Source organism: Lepus europaeus, chromosome 1 (genome assembly GCF_033115175.1).
Source record: "Lepus europaeus isolate LE1 chromosome 1, mLepTim1.pri, whole genome shotgun sequence".
NCBI lineage: Eukaryota > Metazoa > Chordata > Mammalia > Lagomorpha > Leporidae > Lepus > Lepus europaeus.
The window spans coordinates 181,847,818-181,868,658 of record NC_084827.1 but is presented as its reverse complement, the minus strand read 5'-3'; the positions used below and the strand labels follow the sequence as shown (position 1 = coordinate 181,868,658).

The window sequence follows — 20,841 nt, the reverse complement described above, 5'->3', positions numbered from 1 at the left end:
TTACAACAACAGATCAAAAATGTCCACCACACTTCTGCAAACTCTGAACCAGGCACAAAGGCAAAACACAGTCACGGGCCCAGCACCGCAGGCACAGGCGTTCACTACCGGAGCAGAGACAGGTGCGGGGGTGGGGTGGGTGTTCCCTTAGCACAGCTCCAGGCACACAGGCCCCGGCGCACGACCCAGGCGGGCGCCCACCCCCAGAGAGGCGTGGGTGCGGGTGGAGCGGCGCACGGCTGCTCTGTCCACACGAACCACGGCAGCAGTCACCGCCCCGCCCCGCCCCGCCCCGCCCACTCCTGTGCACGGAATCCGCGGCACAGGTGCCCTCCACACGCGGCGGGCTCCCCCGTGGGACCCCCGGGACGGGACACGTGAGTGCACACCGGCGAGGTCTGTGGCACTGCAGGAGCAGGTTTGGAGAGAAGGCAGAAGTGAGGGTAAACGAGGGACAGAAAGGACGTCACTGGGCCCAAAGGGTGCGGCCCTGGCTGGCAGGAAGCCTGACCCGTGAAGCTCAGGACTGGCTCAGCCCTGCGACGCCCGGGTGTCCTGTCACCACGGCTCAGCCCTGCGACGCCCGGGTGTCCGTGTCACCACGGCTCAGTTCTGTGACGCCCAGGTGTCCGTGTCCACCACGGCTCAGCCCTGCGACGCCCAGGTGTCCGTGTCACCACAGCTCAGCTCTGTGACGCCCAGGTGTCCGTGTCACCACGGCTCAGCTCTGCAACGCCCAGGTGTCCGTGTCACCACGGCTCAGCCCTGCGACGCCCGGGTGTCCGTGTCACCACGGCTCAGCCCTGCGACGCCCGGGTGTCCATGTCACCACAGCTCAGCCCTGCGACGCCCGGGTGTCCGTGTCACCACGGCTCAGCCCTGCGACGCCCGGGTGTCCTGTCACCACGGCTCAGCTCTGCGACACCGGGGTGTCCATGTCCACCATAGCTCAGCCCTGTGACGCCCGGGTGTCCGTGTCCACCACGGCTCAGCCTTGCGACGTCCGGGTGTCCGTGTCACCACGGCTCAGCTCTGTGACGCCCGGGTGTCCGTGTCACCACGGCTCAGTTCTGTGATGCCCGGGTGTCCGTGTCACCACGGCTCAGCCCTGTGACGCCTGGGTGTCCGTGTCCACCACGGCTCAGCCCTGCGACGCCCGGGTGTCTGTGTCACCACGGCTCAGCTCTGTGACGCCCGGGTGTCCGTGTCCACCACGGCTCAGCTCTGTGACGCCCGGGTGTCCGTGTCCACCACAGCTCAGCTCTGTGACACCTGGGTGTCCCTGTCACTCTTGCCCCTGACTTTGGGATCTCAGAGACAAACTTACAAAGAAATTCTAAGGCCTGACAAGGGGCAGTCAACATTTTGCTACACAACAAAGAGCATTTTTAAAAATAAAGTGTCAGCCGCGCCTACCACCCTCATTACACAACTCCTCAGCTTCGAGATCAGGAAGGACAAGCCTTTGCAGTTGAATAGACCTGACTCCGTAAGTGCCCTAGCAAGCTGTCCTCACCTACCTCACCTGCACGAGCGCACGCGGTGCCTACAGCTGACCATGGGCCGGCGTGACCCTGGCCACCCCCACGGAGCACGAGACCGAGCCAGCCCCTGCCCCAGGCTATCCCAGCATGGTCCCTGCCACCAAGAGGAGGAATGCGTGTCAGTGTGGGCAGACAGCACGCCTGCAAAGTGCATGTGTGTGCGCCCCCGGGACCCTCACACACCTGTCCACACCTGTGTGTGTGCATCCCGTGACCCCACCCTGTGGGCGAGGCAGCAGGAGCCTCCACACAGCCGGGGCTGCCCCAGGCCCGCGGGCAGCGGCAGTGGCAGCGGCGCACAGGCCGCCGTGTGCCCTCACCAGCTGGCCCCTCTGCTCAGTCACAGGTCTGCAGCAGTTCCTCTTCCTTTCTCCAACATTTTATTTGAAGAATCACTCAAGGAGGAAGAAGGGAAAATACTCAGGAAATGACGGCTCTCAAGCCCACAACAGAAAGAGCCACGAGGGCACTGACCTGTCCTTTCACTCGAAAGGTACCTCGCATGGGGCCGGCCCTGGGGCTCAGCGAGCTAAGCCTCTGCCTGAAACACTGGCATCCCATATGGGCGCCGGTTCTGGTCCCGGCTGCTCCACTTCTCATCCAGCTCTCTGCTGTGGCCTGGGAAAGCAGTGAAGGTGGCCCAAGTCCTTGGGCCCCTGCCCCCATGCGGGAGACCGGGAAGAGGCTCCTGGCTTCTGAATGGCGCAGCTCCAGCCGCTGTGGCCATTCGGGGAGTGAACCAGCAGGACGAAGACCTTTCTCTCCTCTCCCTCTGTCTGTAGCTCTACCTCTCAAATAAATAAATAAAATCTTAAAAAAAAAAAAAAAAGAAAGAAAGAAAGAAAAAGAAAAGTACTGTGCAATCAGTCCATTTTGAAAACCTACAAACGTCAGAGGAGAACACCAGAAACCCAGCATCGCTGCCTTAACCTCTGCTGGAACAAAGCAGGAATAAACAAATAAATAAATACATAAATACACGGATAAGTTATATGGAGAGCAATATGAAAACTGGGGGCATCTGGGAATACGAAAAGCCCCTCCCCTAGAACTGGGAAGCTGAACTCTCACGGTCGCCACCCCACCCTGGCCCTCCACGCGTCCAGGGCCAGCAGCTGCCCCTGAGGTGGCCACAATCAAGACTGCTGGGCCGGGTGGGGGCAGCAGCGGGCTCCCCCCCGCCCCGAGCCCTGACCTGGGGTTGGGGGGCAGCCAGGGGGCCGTTTCCCGGCTACACGGGCCCGAGGCACCCAGGGCTGCATCACGGTCAGGTGAGGCTGTCTCACCTGGATCCCACCCCCGCCAACAAGAGAAGGGAGCTGTGGTCAAGTGAGGGAACGGCCTTGGCCAGCGGCCTACGCTGTCTGCAGAGCCACGGACAGGCAGCTATGGCCTTTCAAACGACAGTCTCAACGTCAGCGTTGCTGGGATTTTAACCAGCAAGGGCCGGCTGGAGCGGAGAGCGCAGAACCCGAGCTCTGCGAGTGAGGCGGTCTGCAGCCGCCTGCGCACACCTCAGCCCGGGCCATCAGGAAGGGCCCAGCTCGGGATCCAAACACACTAAACACACCGCCTCCCTGGCCAGGCCGGGACGAGGCCCAGCTGGGAGGGCACGTTCAGCTCATTCTCCCAGGGTGACCACGAGGACATGGCTGGATCCCTGAGAAGCAGACGCCGCACAGAGCACAGGGCCACGGCACCCTCGCCGTGCCTAGGCTCGCTCCGCACAGCCCAGCATTCCCGGGTGCCGCTCCCCGGAGGTCAGAGGACGGAGGCTGGGGAGCACCCCGCGCAGACTCAGCGTGTCCTACGAGCCGACACCGCTCACCTGGAGAGGCCTGGCTGCTCCCCCCTGACCAGAAGGGTGGAAACCAGTACAGAGCCGAGTGACGTGAACAACCCTCGTGCTGAAAGCCCTCTGGGCCCCGTCGGAGGACAAGCCCGATCCCTCTCCTGCAGCAGAGGGCACCTGCCCAGCGGCCAGTCGCAATCCGTCCCCAGCCCCCCTTGATGCAACAAAGAACACAGCCAGCCCTCTGCTGGGCCAGCGGCCCTGACGTCCTCGGCTCCCCACGCAGCAGTGAGGAGTCTTTCCCGACACGAGGGGGCCCCAACCCCAGCTCCCCCAGGAGCAGCAGGAAGCCAGCCCGCACGCGGACAACGATCAGAGCTCAACACCAAGCCACTGCAGCCACGTCAACACCCCGGCGTGCATTCCCCCACTGCACCAGCCAACACGTGTACGGCCTCGGAACAGCACACGTGCTCGTGGGGCCAGCACGCACCCGTGTGCACAGAGCCCAGCCATCACGCACCCATCCCATCCCCAAGCCACACAATTTAACGTCCAGATGCTGTCTGGGCAGCTAAAACCCCCAGTGACACTGATAATCAATAAAACAGCACCACCAGTTCAGCTTTTACAGACTGCAGTACATGCAACCTGCCCATTGCTACATGCATCTCAAGTGCAGGATCGCTACAGATCTACATGACAGGGCCTTCAAGGGAGCAAACGTGGCTCCACCCGAAACGGCAGGCAGCTGGGCACACCGAGGCTGCAGCCACTGCCCTGCTGACGCCCACCTGGCTGCACAGCCCTGGGCAGGAGAGTGGGGCCCTCCCACAAAGCCAATACCTGCCCCGACAGCCCAGGCCGTCTCTCTCACCAGGCCAAGGGAAGGCCCTGCCCTCACGGCTGCCTGCCCGTTAGATTCTGAGAGCAGCTGCTGAGACACGTAGGCCTCAAAGAGCAAAGAGCCATCACCACCCAGCGGACAGCTTGGGATTGTCGGAGACATTGGGCTTCCTTCCCGGACGTGCAGGCACTTTCTTCCTCCATCAGAGCTGGCAGTGACTGCTGTTGGAACGGTCGAAACGCAGGCCGCCGGCTCCCAGCGAGCTCAGGGTGGCCTCCGGAAAGCCACTGCTGCCTGGACGCAGAGAGCTCATACACCTGCAGCGGGGGCAGGGCGGGCCCAGCGCGGGAACCATGCTGGGGACTCTGCGCAGGCGCTACGGCTCACAACTGGCGCAGAGGCTGGCCCCGAGAAGCCACACCGAGTGCACTCAGCCAGGAAACCGTCCTGGAAGACACAGAGCCCCGGCACAGAGCGGGGCCCTGAAGTGCAGGGGGACGTGGGGCAGGAAACACACGGGGTCCTTCACCCCAGGAGCAGCTAAGCAAACCAGCAACTCAAGAACTGGGCCTTGGTTCTCCACATTTTTTTTTTAACCAAAACTCCCTTTCATTTAGATATTAGAAGGCTTTAATCAAACAATAAAACTGAGAAATAAATAAATAAATAGAAGCACAGTTCTGGAAAGTGCTAGGAGTCTTCCCTAGCGGGAGCATCAACACAGCTCCAGCCGCGGCCCATACTGCACACGTCTCGCGGCCCCGTCACGAACACACAACTGCGAAACCCAAAGCGCACACTCAGGAAGAACAAAATTAAGTTTTGTCTGAGCTTCTAGGCCGACAAAGACCCAAAGACTGTCCAACGGCCCGAGCACCTGCGATGGATTACAATCCATGAGAACAGGGCCGGACGGGACACGTGGGCAGCACAGGGTACGGTCCACAGGGCGAGAGTCAGCGTCGGCTTCCACTGCGGACCGCCCTCCTCCTCCTGCAGCCAGCGCCGCTCGCCCTCACTCATAGAGCAGGAACTTCTTTCTGTCCACCGCGGACCGCCCTCCTCCTCCTGCAGCCAGCGCCGCTCGCCCTCACTCATAGAGCAGGAACTTCTTTATGGGGTCTGGCAGAGGAAGCAAGGGAATCAGGTGCAGCCGGTGCTTGCCGAGAGCTCTTCTCACGGCCACCCGGCACAGGCTCAGCAAGGTCCTGGGAACACCTGGAGAGCGGGGCAGAACAGCAGACACACAGGGAAGGTCAGTTCCCGTCCCCAGACACACAGGAGGAAGGGGAAGGCCAGTTCCCATCCCCAGACACACAGGGGAAGGCCAGTTCCCGTCCCCAGACACACAGGAGGAAGGGGAAGGTCAGTTCCCGTCCCCAGACACACAGGGAAGGTCAGTTCCCGTCCCCAGACACACAGGAGGAAGGGGAAGGTCAGCTCCCGTCCCCAGACACACAGGGGAAGGTCAGTTCCCGTCCCACCCTGAAGACCAAGGCAGCTGTGAACGGCAGGCAGCACCACACTGACGTGCGCCTCCTCCGATGTGAAGCCCGGAGCGGGCCCTCGCGAGGACGGCCCTTCACGGCTGCTGCCACCTGACCGCACAGGGCCTCAGCCACCGTCAGCCGCTGCCCTGGGTCAGCACCACAGGCCCCGAGGGACCCCGGGGTGCAGCTGGGTGGGGCCGGGGTGGAGCAGGCTGACAGCGCGGCTCCAGGTCTCTGCTTTGGCTGTGACAGGGCGCTGAGGGCACCAGTTATGGACACTAGCAGCGTCACTGCTCACCAGCTGCGTGGGGCGGCCAGGCACAAGCACGTTCTGATGGCTGGGAGGCGATCCACTCAAATGTGAGACTCCTGACAGGTTACTGGGTGCCCTCAAGACCTAGGCAGGGCAGGGGCGCATGGCAGGTGGTCCCACAGGACACACAGGTGACTTCTGGACCCCAGAGACAGGCCACAGGCCAATTCCACTCTCGCCTTTGACATAGCAAATCCTCAAAATCTTCATAAATAAGCAAACTACGGACTTAATCCTAAAAAAAATTAGACTTATCACACAATCCAAAAGAACGGTGTCTGAGTGGAACTGAGGAAAGGGAGCTGAGAACACGAGAGCCCCGGGCTCCGTGAGGGGCAGTGGGCACACGCGGCTCTCTAGCGGCCTGCGCTCAGACCGCGTGTGCTGCACGGTCCACAGCTTCCCGTGGTGTCCAGAGGCTCAGAAGGAGAAGCCACTCTGAGGGCCTCCCGGAAGACCGCCACTCCTAACGAGAAGCCGGCCACCACTTGGCTGGAACCGGCTGTCCCAACGCAACATCATTCGCAAACAGTCTGCACGGCAGAGGTGAACTCGGGCCACTCACTTCTGGCCTCTTTGAAGACCTGCAAGGCCTCGGGGTCCACCTTCCTTCTGCTTCTCGACTCCGGGCCCAAGGGCTCCCACTTCACCAGGTTCAGGTCGGCCCCGAACTCCACCAGCAGGCTGACGAAGGCGGCCTCACAGCCGTGACGCAGGACGGCGTCCAGGACGCAGCCCGGAGAGCCCCTGTAGAACTCCTGGGTGTTGACGGGGCCGTTGCAGTTGAAGTCGGGGTTGGCCCCGGCCTGCAGGAGCAGCTTGAAGCACTGAAGGTTGTGGTAGGCTGCGCTGATGTACAGGGGGCACACCACCAGGGAGGTGAGCCGCCGCGAGAAAGATGGCCGCGCGTCAGCGGTCAGCTGGTGGTTGATGTCCACGTCGGCCCCGTACCTGCAGGACACGGAGGGACAATCAGCAGACTAAGCCCATCCCAAAGAGTCCCACGGCCACCCTAGAGGGAGGCCCACTGCAGGGACACCGTGGGGAGTGGACACTTGGCAGCAGGGCTCCACCAGTCACGGTGGAGAATCACTGGATCCTGTCACCTCCCCAGATGACATGGGCAGCCATGTGCCAGCATCACATTGTACTGGGTACCTCAGGCAACCCAGAGAAGAGTCAAAGCACATGTGAGGATGCACGTAAGGAACAGGGACTTGAGTGTCCACCAATCCCGGTATCCTCAAGGGCCCTGGAACCAATCCCCCGGGTCTCAGGAGACAGCAGCTTCGTTACTCCCATCAGGAGGAGGCAGCGGGTAAGAACGTGGAAACTCCCAAGGGAGTCTTTCAATCCTTGAAATACCCAATAATCCCATGGTTATTCAAGTTATTTCAGAACAAAGAAAAAGAAGGCAAATGTCCAAATCCATCTGATGAAACTAGCGCAACAATAATATGAAAACTGGGCAAAGGCCAGATACACAGAAACTGCCCACTAACTTCTCTCGTGGTACCAATGTTTAAATTGTCAATAAAACACTAATACAGAGAAGCCAAGAGGATATTTAAAAAGCAACACTCCCTGACCTCACGGGGTAGCTCTTATTAACAGGATCATCTCATGGTCACTCCAAGAACGCGAAGGCAGCTCCAATATTGTACTCTTATTAACAGAATCCATCACAGTGATGGGGCCCAGGAGAAACTCCTCTAACTATCGCCACAGACACATCAAAAGTGTTGACAAAACTCAACACTTGCGCATTTACGATATTCAATAAAACAGGAAGTGAGGGCCATGCCCTTCGCGTGATGGGGAACACCAGCACAGCACACGCTCCTGCTCCCTGGCCTCGCACCCAGCGCTGGGCTGAAGGGGACCGGCAGAGGCAGCGATTGGAGAGCCGAGCACAGAAAGGAAGACAGAAAGTTCTCCTGATTTTCAGAGGATACAACCATAGGGCTTAAATGAAAAGTCCAAAATAAAAGGAAAATACAAGCAATGAGAGAATTGACTAAGGTAGCACACTGTGAAATCAACAGACTTTATAAACACAAGCAAAAGCAAGCTGAAAGAAAAAGTGGAAGAAAAGACCCCATATATGATAGCAAAATAAAGTTTTTGTTTTAAAACCTATTTATTTATTTGAAAGGAAGAGTTATGGGCAGGCAGGTGGGGGCGGATCTTCTAACCAGTGACACTCCCCAGATGGCCAGGCTAAAGCCAGGAGCTTCTTCTGGGTCTCCCACGGGGTGCAGGGGTCCACGCACTGGGGCCATCATCGGCTGCTTTCCCAGGTACATCAGCAGGGAGCTGGCTCAGAAGAGGAGCAGCCGGGACTTGAACCAGTGCCCACATGGGATGTCAGTGTTGCAGGTAGCAGCTTAACCCACTACACCACAACACAGGCCCCACAAAATAAAGTTTTAAATGACATCACAAACTTAATAAATGTCCAGAATCTGCAGGAGGAAAACAATCCAAGACTAAAGACAAAAGTGGACCTGGGAGGACGGACAGACCACAGCCCTGAAGAGGCTCACGTTATTCAGACGTCACTTTTCCGTTTATTTGCCCATGAAGTGCCTTGCCTGGACCTAAGTCAACGGAATACAAACACAGATAAAGGAGCAGCATGCCCAGATCTGCAGGTCTGCTATCAAGTGCATCTAGAGAGCCACAGCAGAGAAAGCACAGCAGCAGTGGGAGACAGGGAAGCAACACAGGCTCTGAGGCCCTGGCACACGGAGACGAAGCCACAGGGCAGGAGGCCCCGGAAACCCGAAGCGGACCTGCCCTCACCTGGGATTGGCACAGGGAAGGTGGCCTCTCAAGTAAGCCGGGGGGGGGGGGGGGCACTCCAATAAAGTGGCTTCGGATATCCACAAAGACAACTAAATCCACTCGTCACAGCATGCACCGAGATGTGTATCCACGGGGTCAGGGTGCAGACGGAAAACAGGAAACCACACAGAAATCAGAAGTCTCCACGTAAACTTGGCTCAACTGCGACACGAAATTCAAAAACAACTTTTTTAACAAGAAAATGAAAGAAAGAAAGACTTTTGCCTGGCAAAAACAATAGCATAAGGCATGTAAACCAGTGAGGAAAACCAGGGGAATGTTCCAGAAGGTTAACATCCTTAGCATGAGAGCTGAAAAGCCAAGATCCACAGCCCTGCAGGAAGTGAGCCCAGTGCGGATGGTCCCTAACCACACAGAAAGACGCACGACAGAACACAGATGCCAAACGGCCCTGCCCGTCACTCCCCCACCACACAGGGAACACCCACAGCCACGGGCAGCTCCACGGCGGCAGGAGCCTCCCCCAGCACCGGGGCGGGGAAGCAACACCCATCAGCTCCTGCCGAGGAGCCTGGCAGCTGCTACCAAGACGACACGCTGTGCTTTTACTTACCAATAATACCTTCTAGGATCCATTCCCAAGGCACACTGACAAAGCTGGGAAGATGCACACTCAAAGCCAGCATGAAAGCACTGCCCATCGCGGCAGACAAGACTGCCACCTGTCCACCAAGCGAGGCCTGGCTGGACGAGCCCTGACGCACCCAACCGAAAGGCAGGGACAGCTGGGACAGGAACGCGTAGGGCGCTTCGTGCTGTTCTGGAACATCGCCCAGGGCACAGCAAGAGAGGGGCAGGGTGGTGAAAGTGCACGGGGAGCCACTGTGTACCCTGCACTGTGCGTGTGAGACACACCCGAGATACACACACGGGAGAGAGAGAGCAGGAAAAAGACAAGGGTAGAAGCTAGTTCCGTGTTTTCAACACACTTTAACAGATTTTACATGGATAAATTCTACATTGTAAAACACCATTAAGTAAAAAGTAATTCCTAAAAACTCAAAGCCAAAAACAAACAACACCTGAATGAACCCAAGCAGACCCAGCTGGCGCCGCCCCACTCACGCTGCCCACGGGGAAGCTGCTCTTTTCCGGCACGCCACACACGTGAGCAGTCAGCCAAGATCCACAGGGAAGGGCCCAGGACAGCAGGCAGCCAGCAGCAGGGCGGCGCGCGCACACGCACACGCACACACACACACACACCTGCCCTTCTTGGCAGCCATGCCTACAGCAGTCAGAGAAAACCTCCCCAGGGACAGCCCAGAGGTGAGGAGACCAACCTCACCCAGAGCTGCCCTCCCACCACAGAAACCCCACAGGCAGAGTTAGCCTGCCCTCGTCACCGCACTCAGACAGCCAAGTCAACAATGGACAACAGCTTTTTAGCAGGCACTGGGAGTCCTCCCAGGCCAACTCAAACTACCAACCATTTTACTCGCAACAGGGATCACTCAACCAGAGAGGGAGGGTCACAGTCCTGGCAAAGTGCGAGTGCGCGCAAGGGTGGCTCCTGGCCGTGGGTGTTGGCCCGAGTGGGCGAAAAGGCCCATGTGGCCTGGGAACAAGTGAGTGTCTTCTAAGGCCAAGGGAACCAGATGTCTCACTACTGCAAGAGAAAGTGACTCACCTGGAAAGGAAGAAAACCGGGTGAACCTTCTGGTGCTAGCTTGGTTTACAAGTGTCAGTGTACACACAGAAACATAGATAAACACGGTACATGCGTGTGAGCTCAGCCTGGCCCGGGGCAGGGGCTGCAGCAGGATCACCCCAAACACAATAAGCACTCCTCGAGTCCAAGTCCTGGTTTCTGCATACCACGCTCACCAAAAAGAAACCAAGACTCCTCGAAGAAATGACTCATCCCAGAGACAGGCCAACAACCTGAGCCCAGAAAACAGGACGTACACGACAAAGCAAGAACTGCACACAGAACGTGCAGACAGCTCAGAAGCACAGAGCTGGCTGGAAAGGCTGCCCACAGCCAAATCTGAGACAAATCGAACATCAAAGTAAGTAACAACGACAACAGTGTGATTCACTGAGCTGTGACTCAGGATCAGACAGGAAACCGCGAGACTACACTCACAAACACACTGCAGATCTGGGGTGAGAGGGCCAGCTCCGTGCGTGGTGGGTTAAGCCACCCCGCGATGCCGGCATCCCACACGAGCACTGGGTTGGATTCCAGCTGCTCACTTCCATTCCAGCTCCCTGCTAACGCACCTGGGAAAGCCTCAGAGGATGGCCCAGGTACTTGGGCCCCTGCCACCCACAAATGGGAGACCCAGAAGCTCCTGGCTCTTGGCTTCAGCCTGGCACAGCCATTTGGGAAGTGAACCAGCGGATGGATGATATATCCCTCTCTCTCTCTCTCTCTCTCTCTCTCTGTAACTCTGCCTTTCAAATAAATAAATAAGTAGGTTTTTAAAATGAAATGGGGGTCAGCACTGTGGTATAGCGGGTAAAGCTGCCACCTGCAGTGCTGACATCCCACATGGGCACCGGTTTGAGTCCTGGCTGATCCACTTCTGATCCAGCTCTCTGCTATGGCCTGGGAAAGCAGTGGAAGATGCCCCAAGTCCTTGGGCCCCTGCACCCACATGGGAGATCCGGAAGAAGCTCCTGGCTCCTGGGTTCGGATCAGCCCGGCTCCAGCCGTTGCAGCCATTTGGGGAGTGAACCAGCGGATGGAAGACCTCTCTCTCTCTCTCTCTACGTCTGCCTCTCTGTAACTCTGCCTGTGAAATAAATAAATAAATAAATCTTTAAAAAAAAAAAAAAAGTGAGATGGAGAACAGGACACAGACATGACTGCAAAGTGCCTCTCCACCAAAGGCTTACTAATTACAGAGGGGAAGAGATCGCTTTACGATGGGGAACCTGGCAGACACCACCTTCCCCAAGAGTCAGAGGACCCTGGGAGGAGGTGATGAGGAGGCGGCCTCACCTGTGTAAACACCGCAGAGCCAGCACCTGTGTCTCCAGCTGCTGCTAGCCCCATCATCACCCACTTCACCTGAAACAGGAAATGCCTCCTCACACAGAGGAAGTGAGGGTGACGGCCCAACGTGCAGCGTCCAGGGGTGACAGCACCACCACTCCCCGTGCTGTCACAGAAGCAGTGGCCAACAGTCAGCCAGTAGCCACAGCACCACTCATCACGTCCAGAGCTCTCCCCTGGACCCGACACTGCCACCTTCAGGCAGCGCCAGCCGGAGGGCACAGACAACTCGCCCACCCGGAAACAAGGTCTCCACACTAAGACGCCCATGAATGACGCGTGAAACCAATCAGCAACTGGTAATTCATTCCACACTACCATTCAACAAGAAACAGAAAACTGGACCTCAGGCAGGTTTTCCCCCTTATTCCCGGGGAGTTTGTAACGAGGCAGTATGACAATCCGGCACCGCAGAGCTGTGGGAGACAGCCCCTCACCTCCTCACAAACACGGACGGGACCCCGTCAGCTCCATCCTGAATGTTCTCCAGGCTCCTCTACTGCTTTCAATACTGCTGCCAAGAACCGCTGGGACAACGCAAAACATAACCTCTGCACACACAGAAATCCACTCCTTACTTTTCTCTACATTTCAGCAAAATCTATCAGGGAAGTTTACAACAGCAACATGGATGTAACCGGGAGAGGGACAGAAAATCCCACCAGCGGCTCTGCCAGGCGGCAAGCACACAGAGCAGGCAGGAGCTGGGTTAGGCCACGTGGACGATGCCAACCACCCAGCACCCTGACCAGGCCCCCCGCCCTTTCCCAGAGTCAACAGAGTACAGAGAACTTCCGAGAATACCGATGTAGTGTGCAGGGCCCTCACGGCAGCGTCCGGGCGCCACGCGGGGAGGAGGCTGTCTCAGGAAGGCTTTCTCGAAGCTCCTCCCACAAGCAGGCCTGCAGGAGACTCAGAACTGCTCAAAACACCCTGAACCCGCGACTTACACTCGCCAAGCTGCAGAGACACTGTGCAGGAGTGGCCTAGGCTGTCAGGCTGGGATCCCTAAAAACAGAAAAAACCCTCCCGGTTTGTCACCTGGAATATAACAACTGTACCAGTCTCGTTTGTCTTCCCAGAGGCCAGCGCTGGCGCCATTTAGTACACAGCCTTCCGGCGGAACGCACGTATCCCCAGTGCCCAGTTTAAAACCCATGTCTGCTGGTTGCCCCTCTTCCAGGCCAGCTCTCTGCTGTGGCCAGGGAGTGCAGTGGAGGATGGCCCAGGTCCTTGGGCCCTGCACCCCTTGAGAGACCAGGATAAGCACCTGGCTCCTGCCATCAGATCAGCGCGGTGCACCGGCCGCAGCGCGCTACTGCGGCGGCCATTGGAGGGTGAACCAACGGCAAAAGGAAGACCTTTCTCTCTGTCTCTCTCTCACTGTCCACTCTGCCTGTCAAAAAAAAAAATAAATAAATAAATAAATAAAACCCATGTCTGCACGGGCCAAGGAAGAGCCCTGCTCGTCAGAACCGCAGAGTGCAGCCTGCCCGGCCCCTCTCCGCACTGAGCCCCCTCCCTGCGAAGCAGCTGCGTAACTGCTCCCTGCCCACCTCGGACAGCCCTGCCCTCCAGAGGGGAGAAACGCAGCTCAGGTAGGAAGACATCACCGGAAAACACACTCTGGCTCCAAGTAGCTACGGAAAGAAATGTAACCATTGGTCTGATTAAAAGAAGACTGGCAAACCTTCTAAAACAATGGAAGGGGAGAGAGAATTAAACAGAGATCATGGAACAAGGTATCAAGTGTATCTACAGGAAATGACTAAGGAATAGAAAGATACAGGAAGTAAGCCCTAGCATCCGCTATGGCAGTAACCATAACCGTATGAAAAAAGCAAGAATCCCAGACAGTCCTACGTGAGTACACACAGGACTTAAGCTATCTTAAACTAAGATTAGCTATCCCGCGAGGCTATGCAAATGCGCCGTGAGTCACCCACAGCACTCTTGCTTTGAGACAGGCACAATCAGAGACGCCACAGCTCCGATGACTGAATCAGCACCCAGCCTTTCCAAACAAGAACACGGGAAGGAGCAAAGCGCAGCAACGATCAAGACGGCAGACTCCGCAGCAAGGTGCGAGGCAGAGGCCGAGTAAAACACTCAGGCTAACACACTGTGCTCTGCACACGGAACCCACCATCAGCACCACGACGTCAAGAACCCACGGCAATGGGGTCTGACATCCTTCTTCACCATCACCATTCTCACCAACTCCAGCCCCAGAATGAAAACCACACGGCCAACAACATCCAGCTACAAAACGGTAAAATTAGAAGCTCACAAATGCTACTAGAACTTTCTCCTCGGCCGGCGCCGCGGCTCACTTGGCTAATCCTCTGCCTGCGGCGCCGGCACCCTGGGTTCTAGTCCTGGTCGGGGCGCCGGATTCTGTCCCGGTTGCTCCTCTTCCAGTCCAGCTCTGTGCTGTGGCCCGGGAGTGCAGTGGAGGATGGCCCAAGTGCTTGGGCCCTGCACCTGCATGGGAGACCAGGAGAAGCACCTGGCTCCTCGCTTTGGATCAGCGCAGCGTGCTGGCTGTAGTGGTCATTGGAGGGTGAACCAACAGAAGGAAGACCTCTCTGTCTCTCTCTCACTGTCTAACTCTGCCTGTCCAAGAAAAAAAAAAAACTTTCTCCTCTACAACTCTACAACAAAGAACTCAACTTCAGTTATTCCTGCTTAATAAATAAGGACAAAGTTTAGAGTATATGACCAAAGGTAAATGAATAATCTTAAAAGTTTACATCGCCAATCGAGGAAAAAAAATTAGGATTTGACCCAAAAAGTTTAAAACAAAAATGAGAGGAAAATAAAGATAATGGAAGATCCAGTTTCTCCACTAAGTAGGAAAGGTGCAAAGGAGAGCTGAAGAAGCGACCCAAAAAGACCAGAGAAACGGACACTCCAACGAGCGCCGCTGGAAGACAAACCCCAAGTCCCGAACGGAACCGAGACGGTGGCTGTGGGCCCCGGAGGTGATGCGGCCAGGCTCCCGGCACGGTGGGAGGTGCCCCGGTACTGACCTGATGAGAGCCTTCAGGATGTCGGCCCTCCCCACGCGGGAGGCGTGGTAGACAGGCGTGCTGCGGTGGTGCCGGCTTCCGTTGGGGTCAGCGCCTGCTTCAAGAAGGATCTGGGCGCTTTCCAGGTGCCCGTTCACCACGGCCACGTACAGGGCGGTCTGTCCCTTCACGTCCACCAGGTCCACCTCGGCCCCCTTCCGGATGAGGAAATCCACGCAGTTGCCATGGCCTGCGGTGGCGGCAATGCGCAGCGGCGTGCAGGGCAGCCAGCCGCAACACCACACGGACTTCTCGTTGATGCGGCTGCAGGGAACACGGGAGCGCGTGAGGGCGGCTGCGCTGCACCCAGAGGGCAGTCCACGGTGCCCCCGAATGCGTCTGCTTTCTGAAATGCTTTCCCATCTCCCCCTGCTGGACCTGGGCAGGGCAGGGCAGGCGCTGAGAGCCCAGTCTGCAGCGGGGGGACTAGAGGCACCGGACAGCCTGAGCCACCGTCCAGCACACCTCCCTCTACACAGACGGGAGCGATGGACAGCACACCGGCCTAGGAATCTGGGTCAGAGCCTGGGGCCCCTTTCACCAGACACCCTGTGACGGCGCAAGGCCAGGCCTCTGGGCTCAGCATCCCCACTGAGGCTGGCACAAATAACAGCCTTCGGCATGACTAAGTGACCCAGGGCCATGCTCCAGGGCAGCCACAGCAGGGGGAAGCTGTCCAGAGCCGGCTCGCTCTCGGGGAGCAGCAACACAGTGCAGCTGCCCGCGCTGGTGTCGGCCTACACGTCGACAACCGCAGGGTGGTTCCCCAAGTGCCCGCCCGACACGAGTCAGGACAATGCTTGGGGACCAGGGCACTGCACCAGGGACCCAGGAACACACAGGGCGTGGCATCTCCTGAAACCAGCCCCATGCGTTGGCTTAGACCGAACGAGAAGACCAAGGAGCAGGATGCTGAGAACTCACCACTGACGAAATGAACAGCAACACAAAACTATCAGAAACAGAGTCACCCAACCTGGGCATAAGAAGAGAGGCAAACAGCACCGGGGAGAGCAACAGGGCAGGCTTGCTGAGGCCTGGCCAACTCCACTCCACTCTACACTACACGAACAGGTTTAGTACGTTTTCCTCTGGGCTTGAGTCATTCACAGTGAACACTGGTGACCTCTCTGTGACAATCCTTTCTGGGTTGGGGTGGGCTGGATTCTTGAGAGGCAGGGAGACAGGAGAGTGGTCCTACCTGCTGGCTCACTCCCCAAAAGCCCACGACAGCCCCTCTCGGACCAACGCCAGGAGCCAGGAGCTCAATCCAGGTCTCCCAATGACTGGAGCCATCACCACCGCCTCCCAGGGTGCACAGCCGCGGTTAGCTGGAGCCAGGAGCCAGAGCTGGGTGACAGAGCCAGGCTCCGCAACACGGGATGCGGGAATCTTAACTAACAGGAAGCACCTGCCCTCTGGGTTTGTTCTGTTGTCAATACTGACACCTGCTCTGACAAAACGCCAAGACACTAGAAGGAGAAGAGGAAAGAAACCGATCCTGAACTGTCAGACATCCTCGTCTTGGGAGCTGCCCACAGAGCGGCAGGTTAGCGTCCAGCACGGACGCGGAAGTCTTTCTTCCAGGAGCTCACTGCCAGCCCAGGCCTGAGGGGCAGAAACAGACACTGGGGGAGGCTCCAGTGCAGCTGAGGTTAGAACCTAGTGGAGGCCCAGCCTGACCCACAGGACAGACCCCTCCCAGCCTCACACCCAGGACAGACCCCTCCCCGCCTGACACCCAGGACAGACCCCTCCCAGCCTCACACAGGACAGACCCCTCCCAGCCTGACCCACAGGACAGACCCCTCCCAGCCTGACACAGGACAGACCCCTCCAGAGGGAAGGCGCTCAGTGCCCCACCAGCCTGACACCCAGGACAGACCCCTCCCAGCCTGACACAGGACAGACCCCTCCCCGCCTGACCCACAGGACAGACCCCTCCCAGCCTCACACAGGACAGACCCCTCCCAGCCTCACACAGGACAGACCCCTCCCAGCCTGACACAGGACAGACCCCTCCCCGCCTGACCCACAGGACAGACCCCTCCCAGCCTCACACAGGACAGACCCCTCCCAGCCTCACACAGGACAGACCCCTCCCAGCCTGACACACAGGACAGACCCCTCCAGAGGGGAGGTGCCAGCGCCCCACCAGCCGGCCTGCAGGGGGCTCCGCTGCTGCAGAAGGCTGGCAGCCGCAGGGGATTGCCAATGAGGATGAGGAGAGCACCCACTGACCCCTGGGGCCGTGAGACAGCGGCCTGATGCTGGGCTCTGGGTGCTGGGCACAGGGCCGGGGCCAGGAAGGGGAGGGAAAAGGTGGGTGGACAGAGCAGCTGGGATGACACAGCAGACTCGAGGGGCAGGGCCCACTACGGGGGCTAACATCAAGGACGGTGACGCCCAGGGACAGCCAGCTGTCAGAGGGCAGATGCCCCGCCCACACTCCCACACCCCCACTAACGTCAAGGACGGTGACGCCCAGGGACAGCCAGCTGTCAGACAACAGATGCCCCGCGCACGCCCCTGGCTAACGTCAAGGACCATGACACCCAGGGAGAGCCAGCTGTCAGAGGGCCCCCGCCCACGCCGCCCCCGCTCACCTGCGGTAGCTCTCCTCCTGCAGCAGGCTCCTGAGGGTCTGCAGGTCGCCCACGTAGGCCGCGTCATGGAGCCGTGTGTCCTCACAGCGCTCCAGCGGGTGGTCGCAGAACTGCTCTCTGAGCCACTCCTTCAGATTGGGACCTGCGCTGGAGAGAGGGCTCCTGTCAGCCCGGGGCCGCGCCTCGGCCACCCTGCTCACCGCTCAGGAAAGGAGAAAGCCGCCCTCGGGACAAACACGCTCTCAACACCAGGAGGCTGAGAAAGGCGGAGGGGAAGCAGGATCCTAAACAACAGAGTGGCAAACGGAAGTGCAACACATGGTGTCAAACAAACGCGGCATGCAAGCACCCTAACCCCGAAGACGGAGGAGCACCCCCTCTCCTGTACACCAGAAAGACACCTGGCAACCCAACACGGCCACGCAGGGGTCCCCACCACCCTGCTCCAGGCACCGGCCACAGCCGTGCCCACATAGGGAACAACGCACCAGACAGGCACACCGAGCACGCGTCCTTCAACACCACCAAGGTAGGCGTGGATAGACGTGAACAGACCCAGTCCCAGACAACGCGAGAGCAGGAGACCCGGGGTGGGGACGCTCTACACGAACCTGGGCGAGAAGGCCCAACGTGAGGGAAGTCTTTCCTGTTTCCCATCAGTGAAGTTTAACCAATCTCTTTGGATTTTTGGTGCTAGATGTGAAAAAAATAAAGCTTGGAAATCTAAATACGGAGGAGTAGTTTAGTCTTTCAGCAAGAGTAACGAGAAAAGACCAGCCTACTAGAAAATGAACTCCTATCAGAATAAAAAATAAATCAAACAGAACAAACTGCACGAAAGACCGTGGTGTAAACAGCTTAACATCTGATAAGCAGACATCAAAATCAACGCGGGCGGAATCATGGAGCGAAGACCTTTCTGTCTCTCCCTCTCACTGTAACTCTGTCAAATAAATAAATTAAAAAAATCAATGCGGGTGGAAAGCGTATTCAACAGGCAATATCACACAATGAGGAACCCACTTGGAAATCATTGAGTCCTTCACCTCACATCTCAGCCAAAAATACACCACAGCCCAGAATAAGCCCCGGGAGACTCAAGACATCAAGACGGATGGGCGTGTCAAGTGACAACCAGGAACCCAAGGCTGCCTGGACTCACGTCCCCACACTGCGTCGGTGCGACCACGTGGCCAGGCCCCCTCCGTGGGCACTCGCTCCAGAGGCTGAGTTACTTTCTGTATTCAGACCAATCTCTCCCGGACACCTACCGCCTACAGACTCAGCCGCAGGTGCGGCAGGAACAGAGACCACAGGCCGTGGGCCTGGCCGTGGGCACGGGTCACGGCACGCGGCGACCCACACCGCTCCACAGAGGCATCAAGCAGGCGACACCCACGAGGCGCCTGCGGCCCCCCTCCAGCCGTCAGACCCCACAGCTGCCCGGTACTGCAGAGTGAGAAAGCTCACCGTAGGAGCAGAGCGCTTCGGGACAGGCCGGTGACTGGCACAGGACACCGTGCCGTCCCCAGGCCTTCCTCTACAGGTGCCTCGTGACCCAGCCCACGGGCCAGCTCGAGTTCCCCTGCGCCAGACTCTAGGCCAGCTGTCCAGCGACGACAGTTACCCCGGGTCCAGCCCGTAGGAACTCACGGACGCCCTGCTGGCCCCACTGCAGACTGCACACAGCCCTGTGCACAGGGAAAGCCGGCCGCCTCCACAGGGCCCCTCCTGGAAGCGAAGGAGCCGACAGACGGCCTTCCTGCCGCCCGCGGGAGATGGCGACCCAGGCTCCGGGGTCCTCGCCGTCCCTGGGGTCGGTCAGTCCCAAGCAAAGCCCAGGCCCTAGGGGAACTGTCTGGCTTACGTCAGTCCAGGCGGGGGGGTGGGGGGGGGAGGAAGGGGGGAGCAGGAGGAGGGGGAGGGGGAAGGAGAGGGAGAGGAGGGGGAGGAGGAGGAAGAGGAAGAAGAGGGGAGGGGAGGAAGAGGAGGAAGAGGGAGAGGAGGGGGAGGAGAGAGAGGAGGAGGAGGGGAGGAGGGGGAGGAGGGGGAAGAGGGGGAAGAGGGGGAGGGGGAGGAAGAGGAGCAGGAGGGGGGAAGATGGAGGAGGAGGGGGAGGGGGAGAGGAGGGGGAGGAGGAGGGGAGGAGGGGGAGGAGGAAAAAGAGGAGGAGAAGGAGGGGGGAGAGGGGGAGGGGAGGAGGGGGCAGGAGCCGCTCGCCCGCCCCCAGAGGAGGCCGCGGCACACTCCGGGCAGCCCCGCTCAGCGCCCGAGGGCACGCGCAGCAGGTGCAGCCGGCCGACGACGCCTTGCCCCGCCGCCCCGCCGCCCCGCCGCCCCGCCGCCCCGCCGCCCGGCCGCGCTGTGTCACCAGCCAGCTCGCCACAGCGGCCCGGGCGCTCCCCTCACGGCGGATCCGCGCCGGCGGACGGGCGAGTCCACGGCAGACCGCGCGGCGACCCGGCCCGGGCCGCTGCCCCACGCCCGCAGCCCGGCGGCGGCGCGCACGTTACCTGCAGGCCCAGGGCCCGCCCGCCCGTCAGGGCTGCCACCCTCAGCCATGGGTGCTGCGGCCCTCGGCCCCCGACCGCGCGGCAGCCGGCTCCCCACGACCCTCGGGCCAGATGCGCGGCTGTCAGCGGCCACTTCCGGCGCTGCGGACAGGTGGGCGGGGCCGGGGGCACGGCTTCCGGCGGGCTCGCGCTCCCCTCACGGGCTTCCGGTACCGCTGCGCCGGAGTCTCCACTTCCGGCCTCGCCGCGGGACCTGGGAACGATCCGCGCCTGCGCTACTGGAGTTTCTTCACAGAGGAAGCAGGGGAGTCTGGGAAAATATGTCTACCTGGGGGCGGAGCCTAATTTGCATGGCCCTAGAACACTGGTTGGTCGGATCCGTCCCCGCCTCCGCAAAGAGGCGTGGCCTACTGGGGGCGGAGCCGCGGGAGGTTCTCGATGCAGGTTCGAATCCTGCTGCGTCGGGCCCCGGTCGCCCAACCCTAGGCCTCCCTCCCCCCCCCCCCCCCCGAGCTCAGCTGTGCGCTGTGAGAAGATGGGGTTCGGGGTGCTGCGGGGCTCCAGAATTCGCCCCAGCAGCGCTGTCTGCGTGTACAGAGAGGCCCGGGCCTGGGACGACGGTGCGGGATGAACGCATGCGCGGGTGGGCGCCTCGGTTTAGCCCGCAGGCCCCGTGCCAGGGAAGGGAGCCGCGCTGGAAGAGGCTTGAGGGGTCCCATGGGCGCTCAGGGAGAGGAGGACTGGACGCGGAGGCCGCGCCCAGGCTGGCGGGGGGAGCCCACCCATGGCCTGC

The 20,841-nt window shown here is 59.4% G+C and overlaps 1 protein-coding gene across 2 annotated transcripts; it reads right to left on the bottom strand.

Annotated features, from left to right (window-relative positions):
• Positions 1-301: 301 nt before the first annotated feature.
• Positions 302-20,172, bottom strand: ASB1 (ankyrin repeat and SOCS box containing 1). Of its 2 annotated transcripts, none has more exons than XM_062193911.1 (5): positions 20,049-20,172; positions 17,536-17,677; positions 14,891-15,193; positions 6,552-6,937; positions 302-5,401 (listed from the first exon to the last, which is right to left on the bottom strand). In XM_062193911.1, exons 1-5 carry the CDS (start codon positions 20,095-20,097, stop codon positions 5,274-5,276), a joined length of 1,008 nt encoding a protein of 335 aa, XP_062049895.1. In that variant the 5' UTR covers positions 20,098-20,172; the 3' UTR covers positions 302-5,273. The 2 variants fall into 2 exon arrangements, 1 of the variants encoding a protein (XP_062049895.1); XR_009866180.1 differs by having other exon boundaries at positions 5,319-5,401; positions 5,972-6,937.
• Positions 20,173-20,841: the final 669 nt, after the last annotated feature.